At 34.2% G+C, this 15,751-nt stretch overlaps 1 protein-coding gene across 2 annotated transcripts in view; it reads right to left on the reverse strand.

Annotated features, from left to right (window-relative positions):
- The window catches only part of LOC128559968 (protocadherin Fat 4-like), a 127,907-nt gene that overhangs the window by 83,927 nt on the left and 28,229 nt on the right, over positions 1-15,751 (reverse strand). Inside the window, exons 9-19 of one of the 2 annotated variants that reach the window (XM_053553279.1) lie at positions 13,364-13,546; positions 10,619-10,750; positions 9,917-10,042; positions 8,915-9,013; positions 7,073-7,165; positions 6,402-6,595; positions 4,957-5,091; positions 4,349-4,445; positions 3,698-3,909; positions 1,024-1,155; positions 288-463 (exon numbers count right to left, since the gene is read on the reverse strand). In XM_053553279.1, coding sequence (XP_053409254.1) covers positions 288-463; positions 1,024-1,155; positions 3,698-3,909; positions 4,349-4,445; positions 4,957-5,091; positions 6,402-6,595; positions 7,073-7,165; positions 8,915-9,013; positions 9,917-10,042; positions 10,619-10,750; positions 13,364-13,546 — 1,579 coding nt within the window. The remainder of the gene's footprint in view (positions 1-287; positions 464-1,023; positions 1,156-3,697; positions 3,910-4,348; positions 4,446-4,956; positions 5,092-6,401; positions 6,596-7,072; positions 7,166-8,914; positions 9,014-9,916; positions 10,043-10,618; positions 10,751-13,363; positions 13,547-15,751) is intronic. The other variant, XM_053553280.1, reaches the window with a different exon arrangement.

Here is a 15,751-nt window from a genome sequence, read left to right on the forward strand (position 1 = left end):
CGAGGAGTTCCCATAGTAATGCATTATCTGGATCGTTTTCAAGTTCCTTTTTATTTACGGTAACTCGTAACTTTCCAACAGTCCGTCTCGGTTCCTTTGGTTTGGGTTTCTTTCTGCACCATATGCACAGGTTACAATTGTTATAGTGATATTTCAAACAGTCTTAAAACGGGAAATCATGAAACATGCAGCAAATTTCTAACATTAAGAAACTTTTAAGAAACAAAAAGATGCAGGGTCAAATATGCATACGTGTAACTAAGAAAATATCAACGGTACGTGCATACTTGTATTTTTTGAAGTTTATGTATTCATTGACAATTGGATCTTTCCAGACCATCATTCCAATTACAACCATAGTGGCAAATACGCCTACTGCACACAGAAGTAGCCAGATGTAATTCTGATAGTCGTCTTCGAAGATCAGTGGTCGTTCTGTAGTTGTTGTTGTCGTAACACTTGTCTGATAAAAACAAATATATCATGTTTATCTTAAATTTATTTAACAAATGCATATGAAAAAACGACTTTATGAAATCATTCTAAGCTGAAAGTATTTAACCAAATTTTATGAGTTTTATCAGTAAATATTGAATAAAACATATGTTTTCTGGCTCTTTGTGGTAATGACGAACATTTAGTTTTATTGTAATAGAATTACGCTTACACCGGTACTACGGGAAATTAGAGGTATTTCACTTTATATTACCTCTCATGAATATAATCAGTCAAAGCGAGTTGCTATTATTTTGCTTGGATGTGTTCTTAGATTCAAAAGGCTCTTCTCCCACGTTTTATTCCAATGACAGGTGTGTTCCAATTGTTTAAATATATGATAAAATGTAACAATTAACAAAACTTTTGTACTTCTTTTATTACCGTTTTTTATAATAAAAGTGAAAAAAAATCAATAATATGAACAAAGTTATATTATACATAATGTTGAATCTCTGTGTTTTGTATCAATCATAGAACTACGAATGGTTATATGTAACATATTTTTTACAAATATCGAGTACATACGGGACTAAATACAACTGTTACTGTACATGTTCCGGTCAAACCTCCACTATCTGTTGCGATTACTTCAAACACATAGGTATTTGCTGTATATGTAGTCAAATTTCTCACAAACAACACTCCTGCAACATCTAACTGTAATGTAAACAGCAGTATTCAAATTGCTCACAAACAGCACTCCTGCAACATCTAACTGTAATGTAAACAGCGGTAGTCAAATTTCTCACAAACAATACTCCTGCAACATCTAACTGTAATGTAAACAGCAGTATTCAAATTTCTCACAAACAACATTCCTGCAACATCTATCTGTAATGTAAACAGCAGTAGTCAAATTTCTCACAAACAACACTCCTGCAACATCTATCTGTAATGTAAACAGCAGTATTCAAATTTCTCACAAACAACACTCCTGCAACATCTATCTGTAATGTAAACAGCAGTAGTCAACTTTCTCACAAACAACACTCCTGCAACATCTATCTGTAATACAATTTTAAACAAATTGTAAATCAAAGCATAATTTGCATATAATTACGATGTACATGTCCAGTAGAAACATTGTCTGTAAATAAATGGAGCTGAAATAATTTTACTAAAACACTATTTTTTATCATTCTAACCAGTGAGATTACGGCAATATTAGTTCATAAAACATATTACAATTATTACCAACTTTTTTATTTTGAAACACTATTCTGCATAGCTTTATTTTCTTCATATCACTATATAAGAGTTAAAAAAATCATTATTATTTTCAGCACAAGTATGAGAGGCTTCAAATTTCTGACAAGCAGTACCTCTGCAACATTTAATTCTAATGTAAACAGCAGAAGTTAGGTTTCGATCTTTAGCTACATCTATTATTAAGAAAGCTCTTTTAGGTTGGAAAATAAGTTTAGTACTTTCAATAGCATTTACATGTATTGCTTTTTGTTTCCACCGGCTCTGATATTACGCCTTTTGTAATTTCATAAGATAAGACTGCGCTACTTATATTAATACACATTACACTAACCAAATATTGCATAGGAACCTTCAGCGTGCACACGTGTTTACTGCCTACAGTCTCGGTCAAAAAATGGTAAGCGTACGCTTTTATATCTTTGAAATTTATGTGTGCCGTCTCAATCTCTCAATTCCACTATCTGTTAGGACTGTTTTACTTCAAAGACCATTGTTTCTCATAATAGATTTTCTGAACTAGTACGAGAGTCTTTAAAGAGAGGAAAAAACAAAGAAGATATCGCCACAAACATACGTGAGGGCCGCCGCTTTTGAACTATTAGTGGCAACATCACGACTGGTGTTCTTAAACTAGTTACCCCAATTTCTAACCCCAACGTATTCTTTTAATGTTCAACATCAAAATTATTTTCTCTAGAATATTCATTTCATTATGTTTATAACAACAGATTGTTTAAAATATTTCACTAGGTATAAGATGTGAAAATGTTACAAAATGTACATTTTTAATTAAATGCAAACACGTTAAAATACAATTGTCCAAATAGGAATAATGTAATATACAAATTATTTATATTTGAAAAGAATGTTATAGTAAAACAACTAGGTCTGATTGGGGTGGAAGAATTTTGGATATCCTCGGACAAATTATTGGTTAGAGAAGGAAAGAGCACCTTCTTTCATAATGGAAAAGTGGCCCGAAGGTAACATGTATGCAAAATATAGATCTGCAAATGTAATCGTTCTATTAAAAGTGTCTCGAATCACCAGTTTTTTAAATTAAAACTTATTTGTACAAAGTGATAGTTTAATTGAAGTTACAATATATGAACGTGCAGAATAGTTAATGCAGACATTGACAAATATTTATTTTGTATTATAATCGAAAATTATTATCATTGTGATTTAGAAGTAGAGCTGGCTGACTTATAAATATGCCCTGCATGTAACTGATTCGCAAGTACAATCAATATTCGTTATCACTGCATGGGCACGAAAGGGAAAGATGTGCAGAAAAGGAAATAATGCGAAATATCTGATAAAAATACTTTACAAAGAATCTATCTTTCTAAAATCTTATGACACAGAATCAGTTTATCTCAAATCGTATGGCAGATTTGATCTCCATGATTAAGGTGGCATCGTTTCATTTCTGTACTTTATTACTGCGCAATTTTCTCATTTACAGCTTCGGTAGTCATACATATATAAATCTACAATTTTCCATTTCATCAACTTGTCCGAGGATATCCAAAACCCTCCTCACCTTCAAAAAAAGGACGTGGCTGATCTTTAATCAGTCAGACCTCATTGTTTTACATGGCAACACAATTGTTATAATTTTTTGAAAAAGATGGATGATGTTGATATTAACAAGACCATTTTCCGGTCAGACAAATAAATATGACATTTTCACACGGCGAACCAAATGTACAGTCAGTCTGCGGCTCGAACCCTCGACCCTTCGCGTAAACAGCGGGTGCTTTACCGACTGAGCAAACTAGCTGCATGAGATATATTACCAAGTTCATTTCGAGACAAATGCTTCTCCTATTTTTTTCTTAACAATTTGGTGTATATATTATGGTAGTAAAAGAGCGCACATACTCAAAAACACAAAACTCAACAACATTATATCCAATTGATAGTTTCTTTCAGTATGTAAACAAACGTTTTTATTGTTTCAAAACAAATACAAAAGCATGTATACCTGAAAATAGTCTTCTGTCGGGTTAACAGGATTGAAATTGTATGTTATCGTGCCCAGAGTGGACCCAAATGAGTCGCTGTCGGCGTCGGTAGCCGCCATGTTGGTTACTTCGGTGAAAAATGTTGTCGTTGTTGATAAGAAGAAAACGTATACGTTTTTAGGAAACTTTGGGTAATGGTCATTTATGTTATTGACTGTCAAAGTTAGTAGACCTGGTAAAAGTAGAAAAAAGTGGTTCAGTTATGTCTTCTGCATTTTTCCTAACAATATTATCATAAAAACAGACTACAAAGTAAAAAAGTCTAAACTTAAAATTTCAGTACATCGAGGGTTTATCCCCATAAGGCTATCTAACAAATAATTATGTAATACTATGCGTGACACGATTTACAAGATTACATAAAGTCATGCATATAACGAAATACAGTTTGAAAAGAATTTTACTATAAATTGTCTTCCTTTTCCAACGCATTAATTGTGTTCTTTGTTTCTTTGTAATGTAAATTACATGTGTTGATTAAACAACCCTACGAGATTACATAAACTGTACATACCTAGATCCTTATAGAAATGTATATTTAAACATGGGGAAAATAAAGTATTTTTGACCAGCTTTGGAACTCAGTGAGATGAAGTAACTACTTGTCATACCCGAGTCCGACAATCCCTTTTTATCCCGCACAGTAACATTGCACGTAGCGGTACCTGACAAGCCAGAATCCATGTCATATTCTCTGGCAAACTTAACCTGCAATTTAAACTAGGTTTAATCTTTTGATATCCTCTTAATTGTTTTGTTATAAAATTCGTACAAAATTTTTTTAAGTGGTACAGTATATATTACTCTAAAGAATCTTCATACACTATTTAAAGATATCACAAGAACAACTTTTAATAAGTGCCCAGTTTCTCTTTTCATTTTTCTAATATTTTTGGATCACGGATGAAAGAATTTCGCTGAAGCCGGTGTAAGCGGGCATGAATTAAAGGTGTTGCACGTTTCATAAAATTCACAAACAGACCGCATTTCATCGAGAGCCCTATGATTGAATTAGATTGCATTCTATGATACCAGTGATTTTCTTATAAATTTTATCAACTATCACAACTATAGTCTTTAGTGCCGTGTGGCGGCCTTAAAAGATTGTCCGTATTTGGACTCAGCGGTTCCTGCGAAAAATTTACCTAAAGTATATGAATAACACCATTGCTTTGAATACAAACATATTGATAATAAGACATGATTAAATATAATTCACCTCCAATGTGGAAGTGTCTAAATAGAAGTACTTTGAATCTGCACCACAGTCCATCGTGTAGTAAGCTGTGTCCCCCGCGTCAACATCCGTGGATGATATACCCGGGTTCGAAAAAGCGACTCCTCTTGTAAGGGTCTGTATATTGTAAAATTCATGATAAATGTTTCAACTACATAAATCCTATATATGTAAAGATAGATAGTGAAACCTCCATTAATTTTGTTTGTGTAATTGTGTTTTTATTTCCTTTTACATTTTGAGCATCGCCCATGTAACGTAGTTATTTACCCTTGGACTAATACCAGTATTATAACTTGCTTTCTGCAAGTATGGAAGTAAAAAACAGTTTTCCAAAATCAATCAGATAATTCAAGCGGATAAACAACGAGATGTACTTTCTTGTCTCCAGATGGTGACAGAAAAATCATTTACCCTCTTCCGGTGATCGATCTCGTAACGATTAATAATCATTTTGTCTGTTATGAAGCCGAGACAGTTAAAGTAGTGAAAATGCTTTTACCAGTATTTGGTGCGATAAGAAGATTTCGATACCAACAATTTAGCTAGATTGATCAAGGATAGTTTAATAAATTCAGTTAGAAAAGACACAAATGTTGTATTCTTTTCATTATAATTATGCAAGCTTTTCCTGCTTAAATATCTTTTTTATTCTTTCATTACCTTTTACAGACCAAATCAGTTCGGCTAACGTCTCTTATACTTAAAACGACGAAAACGTCAAAGCTTTATTACACTAATAGTGTAATACCAAAATAATATAACAGCATTATTTCACTCCCACGACGTCATTAAAGATGGTTTCCTGTTAAATATCGCCTTTGCAGTTAATAACAAAAATGCCATAGTGTTATCAAAAGAACTGTAAAACGACTATTGACCGAATATTTCAAATGTAACTCTATGTCCGTACCAAAAACTAGTTTTTCGTACTGACCAGTTTTAACAGCAGCCGATTCCTTGTCTGGTGAGTATTAGCATATTCAATTGAGATTAACAATATAGCAAGATTGATGTAAACTGCAGTTATTAGATGTTTTATCAATGTACACAAAAGGCTCACGAATTAAATTTATATAAAAACCATTTAAGCCGCCTTTATTACGTATGATTTAGACACTAAATTAGGGAGATTTGAACTGACATTATTTTTGTTGATATTACTCATCTGGTATTTTGTTCAGTACATAAGTGTTAGTAATCATCGTAGATCAGTATAGAATAGCTTGGTTTGTATTTAGCAAATTACTTACAATATTTTCGGAAATGTAATCAAACAGTACCAACAATTTTAACTTTATAGTTTAACGATTAAAGTGTACAACCGGACCGCCCATTAAAAACAAAAACAAAAATCTCTGTTGCAAGCAGCAACATGTTTTCATCAGTGTAAGACAATGCTAGAAATATACAAATCGACTTAATACCTCATTGGCACTGATAGCAGGACTGGAAATTGTGAGAGTGATTCCTTCATTGATATTCACAATGGTAAATGTCACTGTTCCTGTTACTGTAACATGCTGTGCCTCTGACCCATCATTCACTGTGATTTCCATTTCCCAACCTCCAGTACCAGTTGTCTCAAAGTTTATGTCTGCCTTCACTGATATTACTCCCGCTGCAAGGTAATGTAAATGTAATGATAATTGGCAAATTCCGTTCGACAGCCTTTTCCCCATGCAGTTTCGGCCTCCCCCTGTTGTTCTTGCATGAGTTACAGCAGAAAAATGCCGTACCAGACTAGGAAAGTACATTCTTGATCACAAGATTTTTGACTGTCATATTAAGCTGATAATTTATTCTAACATGAACATAAACCATGTCTTAATTAAGCATTTGTCTTAGCTACTTTGTTATGTTACCTAGTGATTTATGTCGTTATAGCTAAGACCATAGACAATTGTTATGATGGGATCTATGTCTTTTTGTCAAGAGAGCTCTAGCTTTGCAATGGCTTTTTCAGAACATTCATAAAGAACTAGATTAATGACAAATAAATAAGAAACTTCTGAATATACCTTTGCAAAACATTATTCGTTCATGTTATGTATTGCCAATATCACGATGTTACAATTGTTTTCTGATACAAACTTACTGGTTGTATCAAAATTAAAGTAGGTGTCCGCAGTGTTGCTTGAAACCTTTGCAAGAGTGAAAGTGTCAGTAGGATTTTCATCTGTGTATAACACTGGAATGTGAAATATGAAACAGAATCAGGACTTAACTCTAAAATTAATCAATCATGGTCCTTAACTGACTGTTTTATATATAAACAATACATTAAACAGGACTTGAGAAAGTTGTGTTTAGTGTTATTGTAAAATATGGTTGAAAGGAGCAATTGTGATAGCTGGTTTTAACCGCTGGCAACTTCTAATTCAGTATTTCAGGGTCCGTTTTCTTAGCATGTTTACAAATAATACTAATAACTTACTAATATCAGTATAAATGTAACCCACGAATTTGTATATTCTGTAAGCTGAAAATTATGTATTTTGTCAGGGTCCAATTCACTTACCTATGTACAATAATCGCCAATGACACACGTGAATTTTGTAACAAAATGTCGAAAATGATTTGCATCAGGTCGGATGATGTAGAGAATGGCGACCATGAGTTTTATCAGGGCTGAATGTTGCAACAACTGGCAAACGTTGGGTCAGACTTTTACCCGATCAAATCCATCTTTTAACTACTACACATTTTATTTGACGATTTGATAAAAGACATTGTGTCTGAAATCATATGTACTCCACCTCTGATTCATGTGGGGAAGTTTGCATTACTTGCGGAGAACAGGTTCGACTTGTACAGAATCCAGGAACACTGGTTAGGTTCACTGCTCGCCGTTACATGACTGAAATACTATTGAAAACTGGCGTTAAACACAAAACACGGGATTTAGCAAAAATCCCTAACACGTTAAAATATAAAGTCTAAGTGAATTTTTATCTCATAATTATGTAATTTGTATACCCCTTCAAATCACCTTGTTAAGGACGGTTGCGGCAGTTTTGGGTAAAATATTTCCCAATAATAGAATTTGTTCAAACTTTGTATATGAACACAGTGTCATGTTAGAAACAGAATTATGAAAAGAAATTAAAGGTCACCATGCTTGTTCAGGAGTTACCTGCCCTTGAATATGCAAATTTGAAGAAAAAACCAGTTTTAAGGGCAGATACCTCCTACACAAGCACGTTGACCTATGATTGTTTTTGCATTTTCTGTTTTTATCATGAGGCTGCGTTCATATACAAAGTTTGAACACATTCTATTATTGGGAATTTTTTGCCCCATTTCTCATACAAGAAACTGCAGCAAGCGTCTTTAATTAATAAAAGAGTGTCCTTGGAGTTCTTTCTCAAACATATAAAATAGTTTTCATAACATATAAGGCCTATGTGCAACTGAAATATACGAATTTCTACAATTGGAACATTTTTCGAAACATGTTCGTGTTTACTACAGTATATCAAACAAGGCTTTACATGTACAGTTATGGAACTGCTCATTTGCCAGAGATATACTCAGGGAATTATATTAAATTTTATGTATTTAACATGTAAACTATAAAATGAAATTTTCATTTATTGCTTAATGTTTATATACCTGTGTCAAATACCACACACTGCTTGGCTGGATACATTTTGTTATTTCAAATGATACCTAATGATGCTTTTTTTAGTGCGAGGCATCTATTTCATATTTTAATAAAACATGAAATTCCGCTCATCAATTCTAAAATCAGCTAAAATGTTAGTTTACGCCTGTTACAGTAGTAATTTGCATTGATCTCAACGTATAAGTTATATCTACTAGAGATGTGTGTGTGTGTGTTTGTTTGTTTGATCAGAACTGATATCATTATCAAGAATGATTATCAAAACATCCAACAAGAGAGCTAGAAAACAATAATGTATTTAATATATCATACCCTTGAGGAGGAATGTCCCTACTGTGGTATGTTCCATAACATATATTGTGGTGTCAAGGTTTACGAATATCGGAGCCGCATTATGTGTGTATGGCCGACCTACAAAAAATAAAATAAACTTGTTTTGGAAAATGATCAACTATGCTCTAATAGGTGAAAAGGGTATGAACTAAATCAACATATCAAATATGACTAACACAACATATAATAACGAGTAGTAAAATTGTCTATCCATTTCCTTTTTTTCAACGACTGTGTTCAGATTATTGTAAACAAGCACAAAAAATTGAAATGCTGGAGCTACTAGTTTGCACTTGGAATGAAAAATTAAAAAAACTCCTATTTTACACCCAGGAGTGACTGTATAAACTCATAAAAAGTAGATTCTTCTCATCATTACAAAATCATCTCTTAAATGTTATTTTCATACCAAAGAAAAAGGGACAAATATCCAATAGGAATAGCAATGATACAAAACAAAGTCCGTTAAAACGTCCTACGCCTGTTTATGTATGGATTTGTAAAATGAACAACATTAATAAAAAATAAAAAGTAAAACAAATAGAAAACAAGGATAAAAGAACAAAAAATGGAAGGAATTGGGGCACTGCGTCAGAACGGTCTGGGTAAAACACCACTGGGGAGTTGAACTCGGTTGACTATGCACGACACAAGACTAGATCCAAAGTTACAGGACAGTGTAAGGTTACAGTACAGTGTAAGGGACTGTAATCAACAACAATTACCACACACCCTATATTTGCCCGACTGAAGTCCCTGTGATTGTTTATCTCTTTCCCCTGCTGAAAAAATGATGGCTGGGCGTTGCTACATTTCCAGAAGCGCCCATGGTAGCGAAGTGTATCAGATTCTGCACATTATACCAAGGGCAGACTACTCTGCAGCAGAAAATAACTTTTAATGAGATTGAGGTTGTGAGACATCTCATATTTTACCATGCATTGAATTCTTAGAAATGTCATATAATTAATGTATACTCACCAGAGGTTATCACGGACAACGCATAAGGTCCGGCCTCGTTGTCATGTTCATCTCGCATTACTATATTCACGTCATAACTATCAAGTTCCAATATATCGTTTGTTGTTACAATACCTTTAAATGGAACTATCAAAATGTCTTATTTTCATTTAAAAAACGAAAGGAACCGTTACAAATTATATTCATACTTTCAATATTTAGTTATACTGAAACTGAAATATGAAATTGCTTCAACCGTATTTTCAATAAACTGACAACAGATGTTTCATAATAAAATAAGAAAATTATGACATAGAACATTTGAAATCGTGCTTGAGATTAAATAAAATGCGATATAATGATCGAACTTTCATTCAACACATTCAGTCTCTTGTGTATACACCGGAAATTCTAAATAAATAAGCAGGGCGAATACCCCACGTCTTTGAAATAAGGTATTGTATTATGAAGGCCCAATTTGCACTGTAAGCTGAAAAAACAACCCTGAACTACCTTCTGTATAATGCATATACATTTGATGGAGCACTTGAACATTGCTACAACATTATTGCAATTTGATTTCCATAGGAACATCTGAATAACTTCCATAAAATAAAAGTTATAATGTTTTTACCACCAAATTGTATCCATATTGATGTAAAATGTTACTAGAACATGTCCCTTAACATTAGACAAGTAGTACTTGTTGAGTAATGGCTTTACCTGCTGTGCTAATACTAAATGGGCACGCTCCACTACAAGAAAGTGAAAAGTCATTTACTGTGTCCGCCTCGGGATCAGTGAAATTAAGTTGATATATAGTTGCTCCGGCAGTTCTTTCCACATAGACAGATGCTGCAAAGAAAATTGAAAAATAGGAATGAAGCTGTTACAAAAGAAAAAGAAATGAGCCGTGCCATGGGAAAACCAACATAGTGGGTGTGCGACCAGCATGGATCCAGACCAGCCTGCGCATCCGCGCAGTCTGGTCAGGCTCCATGCTGTTCGCTTTTAAAGCCTATTGGAATTGGAGAAACTGTTAGCGAACAGCATGGATCCTGACCAGACTCCGCGGATGCGCAGGCTGGTCTGGATCCATGCTGGTCGCACACCCACTATGTTGGTTTTCCCATGGCACGGTTCAAATGTAGATACTTAAATAGAAATGAATGTAAGATGATACTAAGGTCGGTATTAAAACAGCCATTTTCACACGTTTACACCGATATTGATGCTTTAATGGAGACCTATCCTAATACTGACACATATGCTGAAATAGAGTCCTATCCTAAAACTGACACAGATGCTGAAATAGAGACCTATCCTAATACTGACACATATGCTGAAATAGAGACATATCCTAATACTGACACAGATGCTGAAATAGAGACCTATCCTAATACTGACACATATGCTGAAATAGAGACCTATCCTAATACTGACACAGATGCTGAAATAGAGACCTATCCTAATACTGACACATATGCTGAAATAGAGACCTATCCTAATACTGACATAGATGCTGAAATAGAGACTTATCCTAATACTGACACATATGCTGAAATAGAGACATATCCTAATACTGACACAGATGCTGAAATAGAGACCTATCCTAATACTGACACATATGCTGAAATAGAGACATATCCTGACATTAAGACGGCTGCTTAAAATGATGAATTCTGACACAGAGATATATGCTGAAATACTGATAAAGTCTGACATTGAGATATATGCTGAAATACTGATAAATTCTGACACAGACATAGATGGCAAAAAATAGAGATAAATCCTGACACTTCCGCAAGTTACTAAAATAGATATTAATCTTGACACTGAGATAGATGCTAAAATGAAGATGTATCCCGACAATGAGATAGATATAAGAATAGACATATTTTTACAATGATATAGGTATTCAAGTAAGACAACAACAAGATAATTACAATAGCAATTATAACGTGGCTAACGGTAATTTTAAAAAATCATAACCTGAAAGCTGTAAAATTTATACTACTAAATTACTTCGAATGAAAATCCGTTCCACAAAGAAACAGTTTTGAAATAATCAGTTATAATCAGATTTTACGAAACGAGACACTGAAAGTATCACTCAGATAAAAACAATAACGAAATTCCCTACCGGTGGAAAAACTTTGCTAGTGTCCGTCCCATGTGGTTGTTTGGCAACAGAAACTGAGTAATTCAACATTATTATACTGTTTGAGAAAATGCAGGATCCAGATTTGCGGACGAACAGGTGGACGGATAAAAACGACAGATGGATGGAGGTGTTCCTATAGTCCCATCCGGTGTTCCATCGGTAGGGGACTACAAATGCTTTTAAGACATTTAAGAGTTAAGAAACAAAATCTTTTTTAATTAAATTTCAAAAGTGACCTTAACCCAACAAGCATAGTTCAACACATCATCTGGTAATGGGGAACATGCATGTGAGTGTATTTTCAAATGCTTACAGGCATTTAGAAGCTAAGGAACAAAAACTATTTTATTTTAATTTCAATAGTGACCTTGACCTTTGACCACAAAGCATATGCCATGTATGCGACATATTGCCTGGTCATGAGGAACATTTGCATGAAGTGGAAAGAAAATCCTCTAATGCACATAAAAGCTATGGAGTGGAAACAATTTTTCAATTTTTACTTGACCGTAAACAGTGAAATTGACCTTTGACCTACAAGCATAAATGTGTATGCAACACATTATCTCATCAAGGGAAACGTTTGTGTGTGGCACTAAGATAATTCATCAATGGATATAAAGTTATGGAGCAGAAACAACTTTTATACTTGACCCCCAATAGTGACCTTTACCAGTGACCTACAAGCATAAGTCTTGTACATGCATAATTAACATATTGCCCTGTATTCCCATACCAAGGTTTATGAACCAAGCTAAAATACTTTTTAAATAATTCCAGGATCAAGATTTGCGGGCGGACAGACGGACGGACGGAGGGCATTCCTAATGTCCCCTCCGGTGTTCCACTGGTAGGGGACTTAAAAGCCTAATCGTTTATCAAGATTTGTCGGAGCATATGAAAGCTCTGTGGCTAAATTTTGTCATTTACTGGCAGTAATGGTGCATTGAATTATTACATTTTTTTGCTCATTTTTTTTTCTGCTGCCTTTAATTAAAATAAAGGTCCAAGTCTAATAGTTGAAAATATACAATTCGAAAGACAAAAGTTTAATTACAGTTCAATAAATTGATAATGAGACAACCCTTGTACTGTTCGTATAATGATATACCTACTTATAAAATGATATATATCTGTGGTAATTATAAATCATACAATGTCACAGTAAATTTTTCTTTCGAACATCATAATTGATTAGTCATTAAAACGACCTTAAGTCTTGTCACCTTTATACTATTGGAGATGGCATGTATAACACATGCTTCTATTTACACCCGTTTTGTCAGCAGTTATGATTTTCTTACCCGGGAGATAGCCTGATCCTGCGTTGTAAAATGGTGGCTCATTTTTAACGACATCAACTTGAAAATTTGAGTATGTAGTGGCGTCACCGTCCGTGCACGAAATCCACAAATCATAATACTTTTCAGACGGGTACGAGTAGCCGAGGCTTGTATTTTGAACAATATCATATTCAATTGGTGATACTGAAACAAGAAAGTATGACTCTTAAACCCACATCATCAACGGCCTGATGATGGAATTTAGAATATCACTGAATTGTGCCAGGTTTACATATTTCTGTTAATGTCAAAAACGGTCGCTTGCTCCAGTTTCGGCTGAGCAACGAATGCGTGGGAGAAAAGTGATAGTTGCAAAAATGGTAGGAACGTATCATTATTAAAATTACAGGTTAAAAATTATAAATGTGTAAACTTTTAACTTTAAAGACAAATTACGTCTTTTTCAAGATAAAAACAGTCCTTCAAAAAGCCATGTGCAAGAATAACCGATTCACGTGACCGGCGTTAATAAAGGTTGTTCATACTGATTTCATATTTGCCATGCTATTTTTCCAATAGTGGTCATTTTGGGCAAAGACCAAAGGCCGAGCATCAATACACACTAGGTAACCCGATATGTTCGGCGCAGGATGCAATGTTAGGCGCAGGTTCGATACATAGATTTGAAAATTTTAGTGGTGTTAGTATTCTCATTATTTCGGTCTATAAAAACAAATATCAAATAAAATCACCTTACTAGTCTTATCACGTAATAAATGAAGTTTCCAAAGATGCCATTTTAAGAAAAAACGGCGAAGTTAAATGTGAAACTTTACGCCAATTTCAGCAATTTTAAAGTTTATATCCACTTTTCTTTGAAAATATTGCAAAACATAGCCAATATCTTTATGGACTATATTTATCAACCTTTTCCCTGTCAACCTTCCAAATCATAATGTCTTAATCGGTGTTTTAGTGAAGATTTTTAAGTTTGAAATGCACATATGCACGAAAAAAGGCGATGTTTGGCGCAGGATAAAAATTTTGCGGCGATGTTCGGGAGCAGGTTATTGTAAACTTCATCACAAATATCGCAATGACCGTTTTGACGCTGTGAAGCTAATTTTTGATATCTTATAGATTTTGTTGTATGTATTTAACAGTTGAGTATACGATGTACAGGTTTTTATTTAGAGACGTGTTCATATACATAAATTATAACATACATACATACATACATGCATACATACATATTTAGCAGATAGAGTGCAGTGATCAATTTGGACACTGTCAAGCCATTGTGTCTATTGTTTTTATCCGATTTCTTTAGGATATTTTTTTTTCATGCATGTGTCTGTGTCCATAATTCAATACAAGAAGAGTTGTGTCAGCCAAGATCTCCGCCCTGGCCCTGATCATTTTCAGACTTCCGATGCATGTAAAGATTTATCCGGATGATTTTTTATTTTTAAAAGAAACGTTAAGTTTAAAAAAAAAAAACGCTAATGCAGAAAAATGTTCAGCAATTGCACATATCATTTATGGCGAGAGTCACAATGTGAACTCCTGTCTAAAAATATGGAAATGGAAGTAGATTACCGTACTGGACAACTGGGGTATCAGACAAAACTATTTGATAATGTAGAGATAACCATCTTTTTTTCGTGTTATAACATCGGCAGAATCCCGAGGGATAGGTTAGTATCCTAGCCCGTTTACCCTTTGCCACGGAATATATAAAAAGGTGTTATAACAGCATGTGAGAATCTCTCTGTCAACACACGCTTTCTCTACCGTTAGAACACCCCCGAAAAGTGAAAATAACAGCAGTTTTATGCTAGAATGTGAAACTAGTATCACGTGCCATACAGGTTTCTGAGGACGGTAAAATACATGTTAATATAAAACGAGGGGATACGTGTTGTAATATTATATGTGCGCGTTCTGTGGCGTATTACGGCCCCAAAACGGATAATTCAAAAGGAAATGGTGTCAACGTGAAAAACAACGTAGACTTTACCGCGCATTTCATTGAAATTTAATGACGTTGATGGACAGTATATTCATTTACTTGGTTAATGTAGGGCAAATACACGTTTTTTTTTGTGTGTATTAACGTCTGCAGAAGCCAGCGGGATTGTTTGTGACCGAGACCGAATACACGTTTTATGCTAGAATATTGTTAGCGCATGTGTTTTTCTTTCGTGTTAGAAACATGCGTTATCCCTACATTATCTAATAGTTTTGTCTGATACCACAGTTGTCCAGTTCATTACCTTTCATTTTAGACAGTCATATTTTTACTCTCGCCATAAATGATATATGCCAATGCTGAACATTTTCCTGCATCAGCATATATCTTTTAAAACAACATTTCTTTTAAAAAAATAAAACTAGAATTCTGTAGGA

This window comes from Mercenaria mercenaria, chromosome 10, assembly GCF_021730395.1.
Source record: "Mercenaria mercenaria strain notata chromosome 10, MADL_Memer_1, whole genome shotgun sequence".
NCBI classification, from domain to species: domain Eukaryota; kingdom Metazoa; phylum Mollusca; class Bivalvia; order Venerida; family Veneridae; genus Mercenaria; species Mercenaria mercenaria.